At 47.9% G+C, this 17,401-nt stretch overlaps 1 protein-coding gene across 5 annotated transcripts in view; it reads left to right on the top strand.

Moving 5' to 3' along the window:
- The window catches only part of PDE10A (phosphodiesterase 10A), a 422,490-nt gene that overhangs the window by 384,758 nt on the left and 20,331 nt on the right, over positions 1–17,401 (top strand). For all 5 annotated transcript variants that reach the window (XM_084777843.1, XM_084777845.1, XM_084777842.1 and 2 more), the window contains 4 exons: positions 1,100–1,192; positions 3,505–3,691; positions 13,772–13,914; positions 14,831–14,914. In XM_084777843.1, coding sequence (XP_084633969.1) covers positions 1,100–1,192; positions 3,505–3,691; positions 13,772–13,914; positions 14,831–14,914 — 507 coding nt within the window. The remainder of the gene's footprint in view (positions 1–1,099; positions 1,193–3,504; positions 3,692–13,771; positions 13,915–14,830; positions 14,915–17,401) is intronic.

The following is a 17,401-nucleotide window of genomic DNA, read 5'->3' as shown; positions in this document are numbered from 1 at the left end:
CTTGGTTTCGTTATATCTCTGGGTTTGCCGGTCTGGTTATAGTCACATAGTTAAACTGAGTTCTACTGCTTGAAGTTTGGGCTCTCACTACAAGTGCTGGGCTGACCTTGGAAATGGAGACTCATGTTTACAAACACAGGAGAAGGGGTAAGGGGAGCCAGACTGTGGCTCTGGAGGACTGGGTGGGGCTGGCCTCCAGCACTTTGGACCTGTGCTCACTGTCAAATACAGCCACCAAGAGCTGAAACTGACCATCCCTACGGCTCGCAGAGCAAGTCTTACAAGTGCACATCACATGTAGACCCTGGCATGGCTCCTTGTGTCTAATATGTGCCCCTTAAAGCATGAGACAGCCAGGCAGGTGGTGACTTTGCACTTCATGCCGTGTTGGTCCTTTGGGGACATTTCAGTTCTGTCTTGGGTCAGTGCCCTTTTGAGTTTTGGGAAAGTGTTAGTTATGCATTTCATAACTAAATTTTAAAATAAACACATGTATGATTATAATACAGTAATATGGAAAGTATTTATCAGTGTGAGGCTTTATTAAAATTTTAACTGAATGCAATCAGTTTGTGTTTGGATGCTGATTGTTTTTTAATAAGAGTGACGATGACACTGTTGTACCGTTTCTGTGTTAGTACGCAGTAACAGACAGCAAGCACTTCATGCCCTGTGTTCAGGAAGCTCTGCAGAGCTGGGGCCGGTCTGTCTGTGCACAAGGGAGTGAACCCGACACTGTGTGGAAAATCCACAAAGAAAACGTACGCGCTGTGGCTGATGGGCAATTCGCTGAATGGGGAGATTATAGTCGGTCAGTGCTGACACTCAGCAGGAGAGTCCTCGGTTTCAGCTTGCACTCGCCCATATTCTCAAGTTATTATGCATTGCATCCTAAAACAAGGCTCCGAGAGGTCACTGTAGGGCACTTCTCTGTTTTACTTTTACATATTTTATAAGATTATTTAGGATACATGATAATAAGTGTACTTAAAGGTTCAACTCAATACTTGGTGTTAATGAAATGCCTTGTAATTATTTTATAACATCATTATCTAATTATCATGTGCCTCTTTTTTTGTTTGTTTGTTTGTTTCCGCAGATTTTCAATTGAGAAGGGGATTGCTGGCCAAGTAGCGAGAACGGGGGAAGTCCTGAACATCCCCGATGCTTACGCGGACCCACGCTTTAACAGGTGAGAAGACAGTTTGGCCCTCGCCATTTCTTCTGCGAGGTTCCTCTCAGCTGAAGCATTTTTGAAGGGGCCTTAGTTCACGTTGTCTGCTATAGGTGGTCAGTGAACCCCAACACTTACAGAAAGATGGTCTAGGGCTGTTCCTGAGGGAGCACTCCCTGCTGGGCTTGACAGAGGGTCAAGTGACAGGGCTGTCTGGCTTCTCCTGGTAATGTCATTATTTCATCACATGGTGCTCTGTCCCTGCTTGTCCTACAGCCACCACACAGGGGATAAGGAAGTAGGTTTTAGACTGTCATGTCCGGTTTTGAATTAAGGCACTGTCATTTATCCAGTATAGACAGAACTGGGGTCGATCATTTGATTTGTCTGTGTCTTAGTTTCATTCCCTTTTAAGTTGATATGAGCGTGCCTCATTGTAATGGTTTCTGCGGGCTGCAGATAATCTCCCCGAGATCTCTGGAAACGTTGCTGAGCACAATATAGGAATCACATGAGCCGCACAGTCGGGACATTGTTAGAATGCACTGCAGGCCCTGGAGAACTTGAAATCAAGGTATATATGTTATTCAGTCCTTTGAAACCAGAAACCAGAAGGTAGATGCTGAGGCGGTTACAGTAATATTTCAGATACGTGACAACAGTGTTTAGCCTACACATACTCCTAACTTATATTAAGAACAGTATAATCATCTGGAAGCATTTCCTATCATCAATATCCTATAATCAATCAATGATAGGATCTCAGATGATGCAAGACTCATATAGAAACACAGCTGCATGATAGTAGTATTTTACCATCAAGTAGAGAATACTAAAAACCTTACACTCCCCCAAACAAGCTAGTCCTTAGACTGCTTAAATATATTGAAATTATTTGTCATCATTTAAAGATCTTTATGGAGATTTTGTGAGTCAGAGTACTGAGAAAATCAAAATGCAGCCAACAGGTTGTGTGTGTGGGGGGGGCAGGGCACAGACTGGCCAAGCATGTGATGTCACCACCTTAGCATCTAGACTGTGTGAGGCCTCTCCGTAAAGGGTGGAGTATGTAGGGTACTTCACCGAAAGGATGCACTCATGACCACTCAGCACAGGGAGCGTAAACAGGTCATCTCCCAGCACGCACCGGGGCAAGTGGCTGGGATGGTGAGTTTGGCATCAGGGTGGAAAGGCGGAGGACTGTGGAGTGGTGACTGGGGTCCTCACACTTTGCTGGTGGGAGATGACCAGACAGCCTCTTGGGAAAACAGTAGTACAGTTTTGACCATGAGCGATTCACCAGCCTGCCCTCCACCCGCACATACACTACAAGAAACATACAACCCTTTGTCCAAACAAAGGCCTGGGCACAAATCTCTTCAGCAGCCTTACTTGTAACAGGCAGTCACTAGCTATTAACAGATGACAGTGTCCATTAAGTGGAGGGTGGTAAATGGGATGTGCCTTCCGTGGAGACGACGGCCCAGCAATAATGAGGGCTGGTTGAGCCCGGTGCTGGTTCTGTGACTGACACTCAGGAACTCAGCTCAGATCAGGAGTCAGCAAATCCCTCCACACTGAAGGCCACGATGACAATCGCGTAGACCGTCCATAGATGAGTACAGCCACGTGCCGCATAGGTGATAAGTGTGGCTGCTGACTTCTGCTCTAAATCTTACTGAAAATGTTCTCATTTTAAAAAGCTTTAGCAAATTATCAGTCTCATAACTCTGACCAAGTTCACTGGGGGCACTCAGAGAAAGAATAGGCAGGCTACCAAGATGAGACTTGACAGGCTGTGACCATATGGTGGGGGAGGAGGCCCCCTCTGTCACAGACCTATGGGACAGCGGTAGGGTGAAAGAAGGAGGGAGGGAGGGAGGAATGTGAGGATACAAGTAAGGGGATAACAATTGAGATGTAATCTGAGTAATTAAATAAAAAAAAAAAAAAAAAAGGTTTAGGAAGTTATCAGTCTCGTAACTCTGACCAAGTTCAAAGGAAGATACTGTCTACCGAGCTTCCTGCCCTTCCTTCCCCCGGCATCACCTTCCTTGTCTGTTCACATGAGGATCACAATGCTGAGAGCCCTGTTGATAGATCAGGAGCCTCCAGGAGAGACTGTAAATACAATCAAACAAGGCCTGAACATTTGTGAAATGTTTTAATAAAGCATCGTCATTTCTCACTGCCTTGAGTCCTCGGTGCCATCCCAGCCGTTGGCAACACAGGCATGCCAGCTACGAAACTCTATAAGGTGTGATGTGTTGTCTGTCTCCACTCACTGCCCTCCCGCTCTGGTGACAACTCTGTTCCTTCCGTTGGCACAGGGAAGTGGACCTGTACACGGGCTACACCACACGGAACATCCTGTGCATGCCCATCGTGAGCCGCGGCTGTGTGATCGGCGTCGTGCAAATGGTGAACAAGATCAGCGGCAGTGCCTTCTCCAAGACGGACGAAAACAACTTCAAGATGTTCGCTGTCTTCTGCGCTTTGGCCTTGCACTGTGCTAACGTAAGCGTGCCTCTAGACTCACACGAAGCCTTGAGCTCGGGCTGCTTGCTTACACTTCTTTTCTCCTCTGTGAATAGTGAGGCAGGGATTCCTGCTTACGCCTGCTTTAGAAGGTGCCTTAAAATGCCCGCGAGGAAAACTATCTCCCAAGACTTTGAGTGCGTGCCGAAGTGTGAGTTTTTTCTAAAAAGAACTGTTCAAGTGCCGGTGAAATGTGATGCCACTAGGCCTGCACCGCACATCCGCTGGAAAGAGGAAATGCTGTATGGTGTTTGTCTTATGCGGTACACTTGGGAGTCTATGCAGGGTGCACACAGCAGCTCATGTCTCCCCACTAGCCAGGAAAGTTCTGCTCGCGCAGAAAATCAGGGTTCAGTTTAATGCATGTGTGCAGCCACCATGAATGATGCCCTCCGGTCCTCTTGGCCATTTTGTCCTGTTCCTGAGGGATCGAATGGGGCTCGGATTATACTCTGACACGTATCATCTATCTTCTCTGTTGCTGTATTTTAAGCGAGTTGCGCATGTAGTGATTCATAAACTAATAACCCTGTAATGGCATGGGCACTGCCCTTGGCGCTGCTCTTAGCACTGCCCTTGGCGCTACCATTAGCACTGCCCTTGGCGCTGCCCTTAGCACTGCCCTTGGCGCTGCCCTTGGCGCTGCCCTTGGGGAAGTGTTAGGACTCTCACTGAACTAAGTTACATCAATCGGAGCTACCAGGGAACTGCCCTAAAGCTTAGAGAAACTCTTTCTGGAAATGGCGTTGTTGAGTCCCTGGAGCTTCTCTGAGTCCCTGGCCATGCTGATGGTATGCCCCGCGCACCTCCACAGCCTGGTGCAGTTCACACTTTGCCTTCCCTGGGGAAAGAGGGAAATACACCAGAGTGGCTGCACATTCTCTGTGAGACTCATTTTGATGTTATTGCTGAGGTGTTTCTCCGTGCTGAGAACCTGTCAGTTTTGAAGTCTTCTTCAACTCTGAAAGTACGAGAGAAATCTGAAGCTGTCTCTCTCCTTTCCACTTGGCTTGCCTTGGCTCAGACTGTGGTGGGGGCTTTGCTGGGTTATGGAGAAGCCATGCTCCATACGGGTAAGAGGGCACTTCTGGATGTGCTTCAAAGCCATCCTCACAATCCAACTGGAGAGGAGACAGCTTACCAACAAGATGGCAGCTGAGCCCTTCCTGTGTGCTCCTCGGAGGCTGGCTCTGTACAGTTCGAGAAGAGAAGGTCCAGGGTCTGAGGGGCGGCATCACTCTCACAACTGTCCTGGTACCTTCTAAGGAAGCCAACCTTGATGGGTTAAGCATATTTCAGTAGGAAAGGCATCCTGCCGCATGGCTGCCCCAAGCAGGTAATAGGACAATGTTAGCTCCGCCCCCATCCTCAAAAACTCCACTTCTTTCTGAGGAACTCTCATGTTTATCAAGATCATAGACATGGGAAAGCTCTTGTTGACTAAGCCAAGACACATGTGATTTGGGGACTCAGGAAAGATTTTGAACAAGGAGCCCTTAGGCCATTGCTGCTTCTAGAGTGGGTGTGCAATCTGTAGTGAGGGTCCACGGTCCTGTTGGATTATGGTCCCTGTACAGGGGAAGAGACAGGACACCAGGGTCGCAGTAACACTCAGAATGCCCACATTTTCTTTAGTGTATCTTTGGACATACCAGACTGCATCCTGCTGACAGAATTAAAGGGTCTGTACTTTCGATGGAAAATGACCCACTTAGAAATGCTAGAAGTCTTTGAAATGAATAGACTCAATTAGTTTCCATGTGCCTTATGGCTTTAAAGTAGCTCTTCAGCTCGAGAAATAAAGAGGACAATAACGCCAGTTAAACATAGGCCGGGAAAAGGGAGGCATTGAGAACAGGTAGACTTTGTGCCCTTGGGGTCCACACCTTGGGCTTGCCATACCTTGGTGGTGTGAGAAAGCACCTTTGTGCTGCTGGCACACCACGTGACAGGCTTGTTCTAGACGCTCACTGTACAACACAGCGGTCATGACGGTGCCTCCACCACACTAAGAAAAGCCGGGCATGTGGAATTGGAATGTGACTAGTGCGCCTGAGGCTGCAGAGCAAGTGTGTGACAGAGCCAGGCCTAGAAGAAGGTGAGCTGTCCCTGTGTACCTCCAGTGCTGTGCTTTGCACTTGACACAGCTCTGCACCAAGCTTCCTAGAGGAAGACAGACACCAAGGAGTGATGTTAAGGGCAAGAAAGATGGTTCCAGTAGCCATTACACTCTACAACCTGAGTTCCACTGTTGGATCCCATGTGATGGGTAGGGAGAACTGGCTCCTGTAAGTCGTACTCAGGCCTCCCCATGTGTACCATGGATGTACATACCCCCACCAAAATAGATAGACAGATAGATAGATAGATAGATAGATAGATAGATAGATAGATGTAAGGAAAGAAGTGTCACGAAGTATCACATAAAGTATAGAGGAAGTGTTCCTTAGCAGGATTGAATGTTAGAGACTGAATGAATAAGGGTCATGAAGTCACAGCTATTACTTGAGAGACAGGACTTGACAGAGTTTATGAGATGATAGTGGCTGAGGAGTCCTAAGTGCAAAGGACTCAGAACACAGGGAAGTGATAGTGTGACTCTTGATCTCGCTGAAGGCTCGAGAACCTGAGGGTTGCAGTGGAGCCCAAAGCCTGGGACCTGGAGCTCTGGTGTCCAAGGACTGAAGAGTGTTCCTGGGAGGGAGCTGAGGGGGCAGGGAGGAGCAGCAGGGAACGGGGAGGCTGGGATGGAGATTCAGTCAGACTAGTGGATCTTCCGTATCTAGCTGCTAAGCCAACCCCCACCCCCGGAAACACGCTTAAGGGCGTATTGATCAGGATTCTGTTCAGGCGCTGGCTATCCCGTAAGTTAAGGTGATGCTTCTGACTAACCACTACAGAGCGTATGGGCGATTCTTACAGAAGTGGCCATGGCCATGGGTCAGAGTGCACCTTCACAGGCAGCACAGAAGGCAGGGCAGAGGCAGAGATGTCAGAATGGACAGACAGTTTGATACTCAGGATAGGTTTAGGAGAATGATCTGACGTAAGTGTGCATGGTGGCCTAGCTGCTGTATGCAGTCTTAAAGAACACTCCATATGCATGACAAAAGGCTTCAGAGAAATATGTGATATTGATCTTACATGGTAGCAAAGCTGTCTTCTAGCATTCAACTTTTGTCAGCGATGTGGTAACACACAGCCAGGCACACCCATAAAATCTGTACTTTGAATCCCTGGATATTCCCAGACTGCCTCTTTTGGGTACCATGAAAAACAAAGTATAGTTCTTCTCCAAATTTGTCAGGACAGAGAAACAAGTCTAAGTTGAATTCTGATGTCTTAACTCTAAGCTTATGAAATGTATGGTAAATATTATCAGGGATTCATCCCATACATAGGAGCTGAGCACTCATATATGTTAGACATGACACTAGGGATAGGCACTAGCCCTGGAAAATGAGTGTGTGCGCCTGTATATGAGAGAGATGGACAGACAGACAGACAGACATGCACTGAGAGAGACAGAGACACACAGAGACGGACAGACAGAGAAAGAGATACAGAGACACATAGAGACAGACAGAGAGAGAGACACAGAGAGAGAGAGAGAGGAAGGAGAGAGAGGGGGGGGAAGGAGAGAGAGAGAGAGGAAGAGAGAGAGAGAGGGAGAGAGAGAGAGAGAGAGAGAGAGAGAGAGGGGAGAGAGAGAGGGAGAGAGAGAGAGAGAGAGAGAGAGAGAGAGAGAGAGAGAGAGAGAGAGAGAGAGAGAGAGAGAGAAAATATAAGAATTAAGCGTCACTGGACTCCAAGGCCTGGATGACGATCCACCCCAAGCGTTTGTATATAGGTTGAGTCACTAGCCCCTGAAGCCTAGGCAAAGGTGTGTCCCATATGTATATACATATGTATCTTAAAGTCATCCAGCACCAAATGCAGGGTTGTTTTCCCTTCCTGAGGTGGCCTGCAAGGGGTTCCCAAGCACACACTTGGTAGTGCATGCGGCTCTTCCTTCAGGTGTCATTCTCTCTGCCGGTTATCCTCTGGCCACTTTCTTTCCGAATCCCCTGCACGCTGAGTGTCACTCAAAATCAGACAGATGTGTACCTCAACACCCACTCCATCGCTTCACAGCTTTAAAAAAAAAAAACCTTAGTCAAGTTAGCCCATGCCTCTGAGCCTCAGTTTCCTCAGCAGGCGCGTGGCGATGGTAGCATCCCTCAGGATTGGCGTGGAGACCCCCGGTGGTACTGTCTGGCCTCTTCGTGCTCAGCAGATGCGTTCTGCTCCCGTTACTTCCCACTCCAGTCGGCCCCGACACTGTCCCTTGTGAATTATCACCTCAGCCAGCTTTGTGGAATCCCAGTTCTCTGTCTAACGGGCACCTGGACAGTCCGCATAGGTTAAACTGCCTTTCGTGAAGACGGAGGCTTGGTTCCCGGGTTTCCTGGAAAATACCAAGAGAAAGATTGCAGAGGGACTACTGATACCCATTCTAAGACAAAACCGTGCCCTCCCCGGAGAGGAGTCTTCAGTTCCCGCCTTATTTCTGCTCCGGTTTGATTTCAAATCAAGTGGAGGGTTTGGGGAAAATCCCCACACGCACCCCACTCAGTCTGAGCAGGAGAGGAACTCTTTCTGGTGTCGCTTACAGCGTGTGCCGGGGCCACGTCCACGAAGCAGAATGGCTGGACGCTGTAGGCGGGACGTCAGACTTTGCGTTTGGGGCCAGTGTCTCTTAGCCTCTCGGCTTCGAGGGCATCGCTCCTTGGGTTGTCTCCTCACTTGCTGTGCGTCTTACTCATTTTTCCATTCATGCGCTTACCCCAGTTGATCTTGGACGGTTGCCCATGGAGTTCTACACCCAGGGCTGCCCAATTATCCTTGCATGTCCTCCAGGCTCTTTCTGCTTGGCGCCCGCTTGGAATTGCTGAGTGTGAGAGCAGCAGAAGCCTCAGAGCAGCCGTTTCCTGCTGCACCGCCTCCCTCTCCGCACTCCACGCGTCTCCTACTCCATGCAGCGCGAAGGCCGCTCCACATCACTCGCTCTATTAGGGACTGAGCCACCTCTGCTGGCGTGGGGCTCTTTGGCCTGTTGTAGCACACAGACTTCTATTTTATGCGCTGTGTGTTTGGTCTTAAGGTTTGTGCAGAGAATCCATTGGATGTTAATAATGACATCATTTAATGCTATTAAAAAATACTGACAGTAGGTATTTTAAAATATTTTGTTATCATTTAAAATGCAAATTATATCGAGAGAGAGAGAGAGAGAGAGAGAGAGAGAGAGAGAGAGAGAGAGAGAGAAATACTTATATTAGTGGCTGTGGTTTAAATCTCAGACATCCCCAAAGTTAACCTAACTGTAACAATGGGGAGGCACGGTCAGCTTCTGCATGATGGTGGAAGAGCGCCATTGTCACTCAGGAGCTGTCACACTCTTTTTGATCTTCGCTAGAGGAAGACAGCAGTCAGGCGGAGTGGCATGCAGAGCTGACAGTCACCTGAGACTGTCACAATGTGGACAGCTTCTAGCACAAAGGCCTGAACTGTCACTGCCCAGCGGGCACCAGCCCTTTACACCCCCTTGCAACTGGTCACCACAGTACTCTCGGGTCACACATGGGGGCCTGGGCAATGGGAATTAAGGAGCCTACCTGCATGCCTACAGTTGGTTACTGGCCAAGAGATCCAACTCGGGACATGATTATAGAGTCCGCAGTCTTGAAAATTGCTGTACCCTGAAGTTACTGCCTACTACGAACATTAAAGACAGGGTGCCCTCTAATCACCCCCCTGTGTGTGTCACAGGACTGGCACGAGGACTTGGGATATAGACTGGCACCTCTGAACAACCACCAACCACGTGTTTTATCTGCCAAGAAGCCAGGTTCAGTTTATAAAGTATAAAAGGCATATTTTCACCTTACGGTACAGGGAGACCACGCTCATCCCAGGTTGCCTTACGTGAATAACTGATGAGGAGCTTAAGAGATGTCAGACTTTTCCATCTTCCTGGGTCTGAAGTGAGATCCTAGATGGTATTATTTTCTGATGTTCACATGGAAGGTTATTCACCAAATAAGAAATCCATAAAATTTCCAAAACTAACTTATTTTTTAATAAAGTTAAGGATTTATGTGCAATTAATTTTAGAGCAAGCACATCATAAAATTATGAAAAACACATGAATAAAAATTTAAATAAAATTAGATGATTTAATATACTTGCATTGTTACTTCATATATACTATAACTTTATATATAGAAAAGATGACAAAAATCTTCAACTACATTCGAGCTCTCCAGCTTCTAAGAGACAGTGACAGAAAATTGGATAATGTCCTGTGCAAGGAAGCAATATTATTTGTAACTACTGAGTTACAAATATATACGTATATACAAATATGTACAATATATAAAATATATACTACATATGTATACAAATATATATGGCCTTTATATCCAATGCAAGCACATTTACTTTCATCATCACTACTGCGGCACAATGGGCTACAGGGCTGAACTGCACTGAGGATCCCAGCCACAGCTGAGCTTCCTGCAGGAGCCTGTGAGGGTCGTGTGTAGGGCAGAAAGCCGGGAGGAGTCCTCAGAGCTGTGGGATCAAGAGTGGGAAGTGTCTGTTTGAGTTTTGAGGTAAATGATGCTAATGGACCACCATGCTGTGCTATTTGGAGGCAGAGGATCTGTAATGAAGCTCACATGTCACATGTCCTGTCCTGTCCTGCGTGGCAGATGTCGCGTGACAGGTGGCCCTCTGTGTCTAGGAAGAGGCAGTGGCTGTGTACAGTACTCGCTGTTTGTGAGGCAGCTTTCACATGTCCTGCTGCCTGTGGGGTTTCCCGTCTGTGGGCAGTACCTGGAGCATCGCTTGCACATTTCCTTCACAGAAAGACACCTTTCATGTGCGCCACCCTCTCCTGACAAGTGTGTCAATATTTTGACACTCAGAAGGCAACGCTGAAGGGAATAAGTGATGTTTCAGAGGTGTCTGCTGCTGCTAACAGCGAATGAGAAAACAAATAAGTCACGCCATAGGAAGAGCACTTTGAAACAGATGCTTGATGGGCCTGCCTTTGCGGGACAGAAATCTCTCTCTCTCCCCCCCCCTCCCTGTCTGGGCTCATTCTGTGTATTTAGTTTTGACTGTCAAGCAGCACCGGCTGGTTCTTTCCTGGCCCTGTCCATTTATTGTTTAGTGAGCCTCATGTACCTGAGTGAGCATCCTATTTTCTAGAACTGGGAATTTTTTTTTTCTTTTGTGATTTTATTGAAAATATTTTCTGTGACTTTGGCATGGAGTTCTTTTCATCCTTGCCTGCAATTCACAGGTTTGATCATTTCATGGTGTCCCAAGTGTCTCGCTCGTCCCATTATGTGTTGTTTTCGGTTCATCTTCTGTAGCTGGATAATCTAATCCCTTCACCTCCACCCCCTAGCCCCCCTCCCCCGGACTCCAAGACCCACAGTCTGTGCTGCACACAAGCCATGCGGTTAGTGCCGCCTCCCCCGAGCTTCCAGTTTGCCTTGGTTACTGTTTCATTCCTGGCTTCCTCTCACTGTTGTGTTTCTACAGTAGTTCTCTCTCTCTCTCCCTCCCTCCCTCCCTCCCTCCCCTCCTCTCTCTCTCTCTCTCTCTCTCTCTCTCTCTCTCTCTCTCTCTCTCTCTCATTTCTAACTTTGCAACCTGAATTGACTTACTTATTTTACTCAGCTGTTTGTTCTCATGGAATTCATTTAGGGATTTATCCCTGCCCTGCTTTAGATTTATTTAGGCATCTGTATCCTCGCTGATTCTCTGAACATACACTTGTTCTTTTGGATTCCTTTGATTTTATTCCAAGAGGCTTTCATCAGGGGCCACTCTGATGGGGCTGGTAGTTTGGAGGACAGACATATTACCTTGTTATTTTTTTTTCCTGTCACGTTTTGCATTGCGATTTGTACACCCAGAGTTGGTCAGTTACATCTTTGGCATGAATTGCTGGCCCATTTGCACTGAATGGGCGTTTACTATGTCTTGGGTATTACTATGTCTTAGCTGGTTTAGGATCTGCTAGGTTCTTCTCAGAGCTCAGTCATGGAACAGCCAGTGCCGATTCGTGCTTAGAATAGCTTGGGTGATCCTAGCCAGGGTGGCTGTCGTATGCGTGGAAAGCTCACAGGTTACTTGGGTGAAGCGTGGGGTCAGCGGTCTCTGCCCTTAGACAGGTGCTTTGGCTATCCGAGTTCCCTTATGTCATAGAAGGAGCCTAGGGTGAGTAAGGACCTGGAGTTGAGGGTATGTGGCCTCAGACAGCTGCTGCTGAGGCCCGTCTGAGCCGGGGGAGAGAGGGTCCTGGGGCCACGTGTCCGTGATCTAACACAGGTGCTGTGCTGATGGTTCACCCACTGGGAGCTGGGGATGGGACGGAGTCTTCCTAGGATCAGGTATTTGTGAGCTCATACAGATGTTTTTCTCAGTGGTAGCTTGAGTGTGGGGAGACACTGCATTATGTGACTAGACAGGACAAAATGACAGAAGTGCATTCAGGCTGTTTCAGAAATTGTTGAGAAGTCTATACTAACCACAAGCCAAACGTAATTGAGTGTTTTTTTTTTTTTTTAAATATGAGACTGGTCAGCAGCAATATAAACAGTAGTCTCTATATGACAACACAATCCAAATACACTAATGTGATAGTTACATAACTGAAGACTGATGCCTCAAACAGCGTCTTTCCCCCTGTAATTAGACCATCATGCACAGAGCACAGAGTGCACTTGTATGTTCAGAACCAAGGCTGTGGTGACGTGTGTGGTGCTTTACAGGTAAACTCATTACCAAAAGCCTCAGAAACACGATGCATTTGAATTGTCATGAATGCTTCCTTGTCATGTGTTCCAACAGCCTATTGTGTGTTCACTCAGTTGTGTGGCCTCACATGGGGTCACAGCCTAGTTTCCAAAGCCGTGGTCTAGCTGAGATTTCTAGGATGGTGTTAAATAGTTTTAAATGATGATATGAAGGACATCTTGATTCTTTATGCATTTCATCTTCATTTATATTATTACATAGACAATGAATGCAATCTTGTATAGAGAGAGCAAGCAAAGTGTGAACTAGTGAGGAAACTATTAATTACACACTTTAGTTTTTGTAAAGGGCTCTTGTTCCCCTATAATTTCTCTCCAAATTAATCTCATATAGTTACTAGTTCACTCATATGAACGTTGGTCTTTTCACTGGATCCATTACTTTTTATATTTTATCTCTCATATTAGTGTGTAATTATTTTTAAAACTTTTTTGCATGCATACAAGTACACATAGTCTTGCTCATGCAGTAGGGCAGTAAAATGTGCCTGTTTATTTTCAAGTAGCTCCCCTCCCGAGCCTCTCCCTCAAGATGTGACCTCTGCACCTGCTGGACAGGCACTCACCACGAGCTGGATGCTAAGCCCCGCGCTAGCTATTAGTATAGTCACCTTTTCAGGTATCTGCTTCATGGGCACAGTGTTGTACATTATACAAATAGGTTACACCTTTGGATTCATTGTTCCAATGCTGGCAGAGCCACGTATTCACTTAAGAATAGAAAAAAAAATCAAGGAAAGAACTGAACTCCTCCCAAGGAAGCCATTTTGTATTCTGGGTGACATGTAAGTATTGAAGTGTTTGTTTTCATAGATATAGAAGTGTGTCATGCCTTGTTTTCTTTGAAATTATTAAGTTGTCCACTTACTGATAATTTGTACACATTTTATTTTCAAATGTTACAAAAGTGAAAATCTACTATAACATGTTAAGAGAAAAGACAGAGACTTCTCTCCCTGAGGTGAGGTACGGTAAAAAGGTATTGCTAAGGAGGATGTAACTTGCATGAGTGCTGTGCTTCCCAGGTCATCTCTGTGCAGAGCTCCAGTGTGTGTGGACCATGAGCAGCAACAAATCTCCCCAAATTTCAACTGTAGCTCCCATTCCAAGTCTGAGCTCCAATACCAAAGTACTGTCCTGTCATCCTAATCAGTCCCCCCTTCATGCTCCTCGTGCCTTGCAGATGTACCACAGGATCCGCCACTCAGAGTGCATCTACAGGGTTACCATGGAGAAGCTGTCGTACCACAGCATCTGCACCTCGGAGGAGTGGCAAGGCCTCATGCACTTCCACCTGCCAGCACGCATCTGCAGAGAGATCGAACTGTGAGTTTCTCCTGCCCTTTTCACTAAATTCTGACTGTGAAGTCGGAGCCACGGTTGTTGTGGGGCACTGTGTGTGCTTTCACGTGTTGCTCCATCTGGTTGTCTTAAATGACAAAATCTAAAATCGAAACCCAGTGTGGTGGCCCAAGCCTGCAATACCAATGCTTGGGAGGCTGAGCCAGGAGGATCAGGAGGTAAAGGCCGGCCAAGGGTGTATAGTGAGTCCATGTCCTACAACAAACACACACCACCAACGAAAACTGAACTAAACGAAATTAGCAACCTTAATGCTAGCCTTTATTATTAATCTATTACATATTCTAAACGGCATTTAATATCACATATGTATCTGAATTTCTAAGTTAAGTTAAAGAATTTAGTAATAGTTCCATATTCGTGCTCCCATTTCCCAGTGCTTGGCTAGCGTACTTAAGCCTGGAGAGGCTTGGTGACTGCGTGCCCATGGCAGCCACCTTGTTCCCACGCTGGCTTTTGCCTTGTTGTTGGAAATACATTCCTTCGCCACACAAGCGATTCTGGTGGGGACTGAGCGGTTTCACTATTGAGAACAGCTATTGGCCCGATGACTTCGGGCGTCCCACGTATTGAATGCGCGTTTCAGCTTAGATGCCAGGCTGCTTCTGATAAGGCTCCCTGGACCTCGTGCTGTGTGTACATTAGTGTTAATTACCCTGATGACATTGTTGGTAGCCTTCTTCACAGATGACTTTGTAGATTTCTGCAGGAACCCTTCCATTCAGTCAGGTGTTACTGTGAAGGCAGGGCCGGAGCAGACCGCCTGTGTCTGTTGGTTGTTGAGGTGGATATAAGAGGGTGTAGCATTTTTTGTTTTGTTTTGTTTTTTATTTTTCATCCTAATCACATCTAATGATCCATCACTCTCCTCTAATTTCAGATTCCACTTTGACATTGGTCCTTTCGAGAACATGTGGCCGGGGATCTTTGTCTATATGATCCACCAGTCCTGTGGGACATCCTGGTATGAGCAACCCATGTGATCCCTTTCAAATACGGGAGTGGGGGGTGGGGGTGGCCTCCTCTGCCTACTTGGGTCTAACCAGATTCTTTGTATAGTTATGGTCAAGTATGACATTTTAATAAACATTCAAATAAAGCCTGCGAGAGCTTGTTGGGCAAAGACGCAGCGTTCCCAAATGCTCCAGACTGCCTCGTCCTGGCCACTGTGGCCTTAGCTGTTACATCCACCTGGCTAGGTTCTTGTCCTGGAATTGGATAACCTAGATGTGACCTAAATGCTAGACTTTCCTGTTACACTGTCACATATCCTAAATGACATTTAATGTCCCTCAGTCTGTGCAGCAGAGGAGGCAGACACCAAACCTAAAGCAATGCATTGGGACTGTGCACAGGCCTGCAGCATCTACGCAAAGGAGTAGTTTAGGGAAGGTGACAGCAACCACAGCTCGTCACCATCTCCATCTGCCTGCCATACCTGGTCTTGTGACTTTAAGCGTGACAGTTTACATCTTTCTTACATGAGTTGAGGATGCAGGGGCTGCATCTGTTCACTTCCCGTGTGTTAACGTTTCACACTAGCCCGTGGCCTCCTGACTCGATGCCGGCATCTGGACAGTCTCTCTGGAGTGGCAGTGTCCGTCCTTCCACAGCTGTGCATCTTCTCAGCTTTTATCAGTGGTGAATGCAGGACGGGAAGGAAGCTCTGGTTGTTTAGTAGACAGTTGAGGGTTTGTCTGGAAGTCACAGAGGCCAGACCCTTCACTTGAGGGACATGGAAAGGTTTTAGTGAGGGAAACACAAGCTGTGTATGTTCTAAGTTTTATGAAATCTCAGTCTTTTACCCTGCCTTAAATATATCTTAAGAGTGGATAGGGTCTTAATTAGGAAAAAAGTAATCCAGTGACAGGGTGTACAATAGTATTGGCTTCCTCCTCCTCCTCCTCTGTGTACTGTGTGAGGATTTAGATGTGTCTGTTTTCCACTGGCAACATTAGTGTATTTAATGCCGTGGACTCACCCTGGAGGCGAAGTTAGATGCAGAGATTATTGTGATATAGACTTGTATTTATGGATTTGAGTATGCCTTAGAGGTCTTCGCTGGGAATGCTCTTGGCCAGGAGGATGCCGTATGTGGCCTTCTGAGCCCTCTGAAGCTTCAGAAATGCTTGTAAGCACAGAGCTTGTAGAGGGCAGGTGACAGGTAGAGAGGAGCTCTCGGAACTGCCTTGGTTCCCTTGCTGCCTTCTGCTCCAGAAGGAGCAACACATGAAGTGACTGCAGAGCTCATGGGTGTCCAGGAGGGAACCCACAGGTGTGTGAGGGAACCCACAGGTGTGTGAGGGAGCCCACAGGTGTGTGAGGGAGCCCACAGGTGTGTGAGGGAGCCCACAGGTGTGTGAGGGAGCCCACAGGTGTGTGAGGGAGCCCACAGATGTGTGAGGGAGCCCACAGGTGTGTGAGGGAGCCCACAGGTGTATGAGGGAGCCCACAGGTGTGTGAGGGAGCCCACAGGTGTGTGAGGGAGCCCACAGGTGTGTGAGGGAGCCCACAGATGTGTGAGGGAGCCCACAGGTGTGTGAGGGAGCCCACAGGTGTTTGAGGGAGCCCACAGGTGTTTGAGGGAGCCCACAGATGTGTGAGGGAGCCCACAGGTGTGTGAGGGAGCCCACAGGTGTGTGAGGGAGCCCACAGGTGTGTGAGGGAGCCCAAAGATGTGTGAAGGAGCCCACAGGTGTGTGAGGGAGCCCACAGGTGTGTGAGGGAGCCCACAGGTGTGTGAGGGAGCCCACAGGTGTGTGAGGGAGCCCACAGGTGTGTGAGGGAGCCCACAGATGTGTGAGGGAGCCCACAGATGTGTGAGGGAGCCCACAGATGTGTGAGGGAGCCCACAGGTGTGTGAGGGAGCCCACAGATGTGTGAGAGAGCCCAAAGATGTGTGAAGGAGCCCACAGGTGTGTGAGGGAGCCCACAGGTGTGTGAGGGAACCCACAGGTGTGTGAGGGAGCCCAAAGATGTGTGAGGGAGCCCACAGGTGTATGAGGGAACCCACAGGTGTGTGAGGGAGCCCATAGGTGTGTGAGGGAACCCACAGGTGTGTGAGGGAGCTCACAGGTGTGTGAGGGAGCCCAAAGATGTGTGAAGGAGCCCACAGGTGTGTGAGGGAATCCACAGGTGTGTGAGGGAGCCCAAAGATGTGTGAGGGAACCCACAGATGTGTGAGGGAGCCCAAAGATGTGTGAGGGAGCCCACAGGTGTATGAGGGAGCCCACAGGTGTGTGAGGGAGCCCACAGGTGTGTGAGGGAGCCCACAGGTGTGTGAGGGAGCCCAAAGATGTGTGAAGGAGCCCACAGATGTGTGACAGGCTCACAGACGTGTGAGGGAGCCCACAGGTGTGTGAGGGAGCCCACAGGTGTGTGAGGGAGCCCACAGGTGTGTGAGGGAGCCCACAGATGTGTGACAGACCCACAGACCTGTGAGCGAGCAGAC

The sequence above is a fragment of the Acomys minous genome (genome assembly GCF_964271855.1).
Source record: "Acomys minous genome assembly, chromosome: 3".
Classification (NCBI taxonomy): Eukaryota; Metazoa; Chordata; class Mammalia; order Rodentia; family Muridae; genus Acomys; species Acomys minous.
Note: the sequence above shows the minus strand (reverse complement) of the source record. Positions and strands in the feature narration are given on the sequence as shown.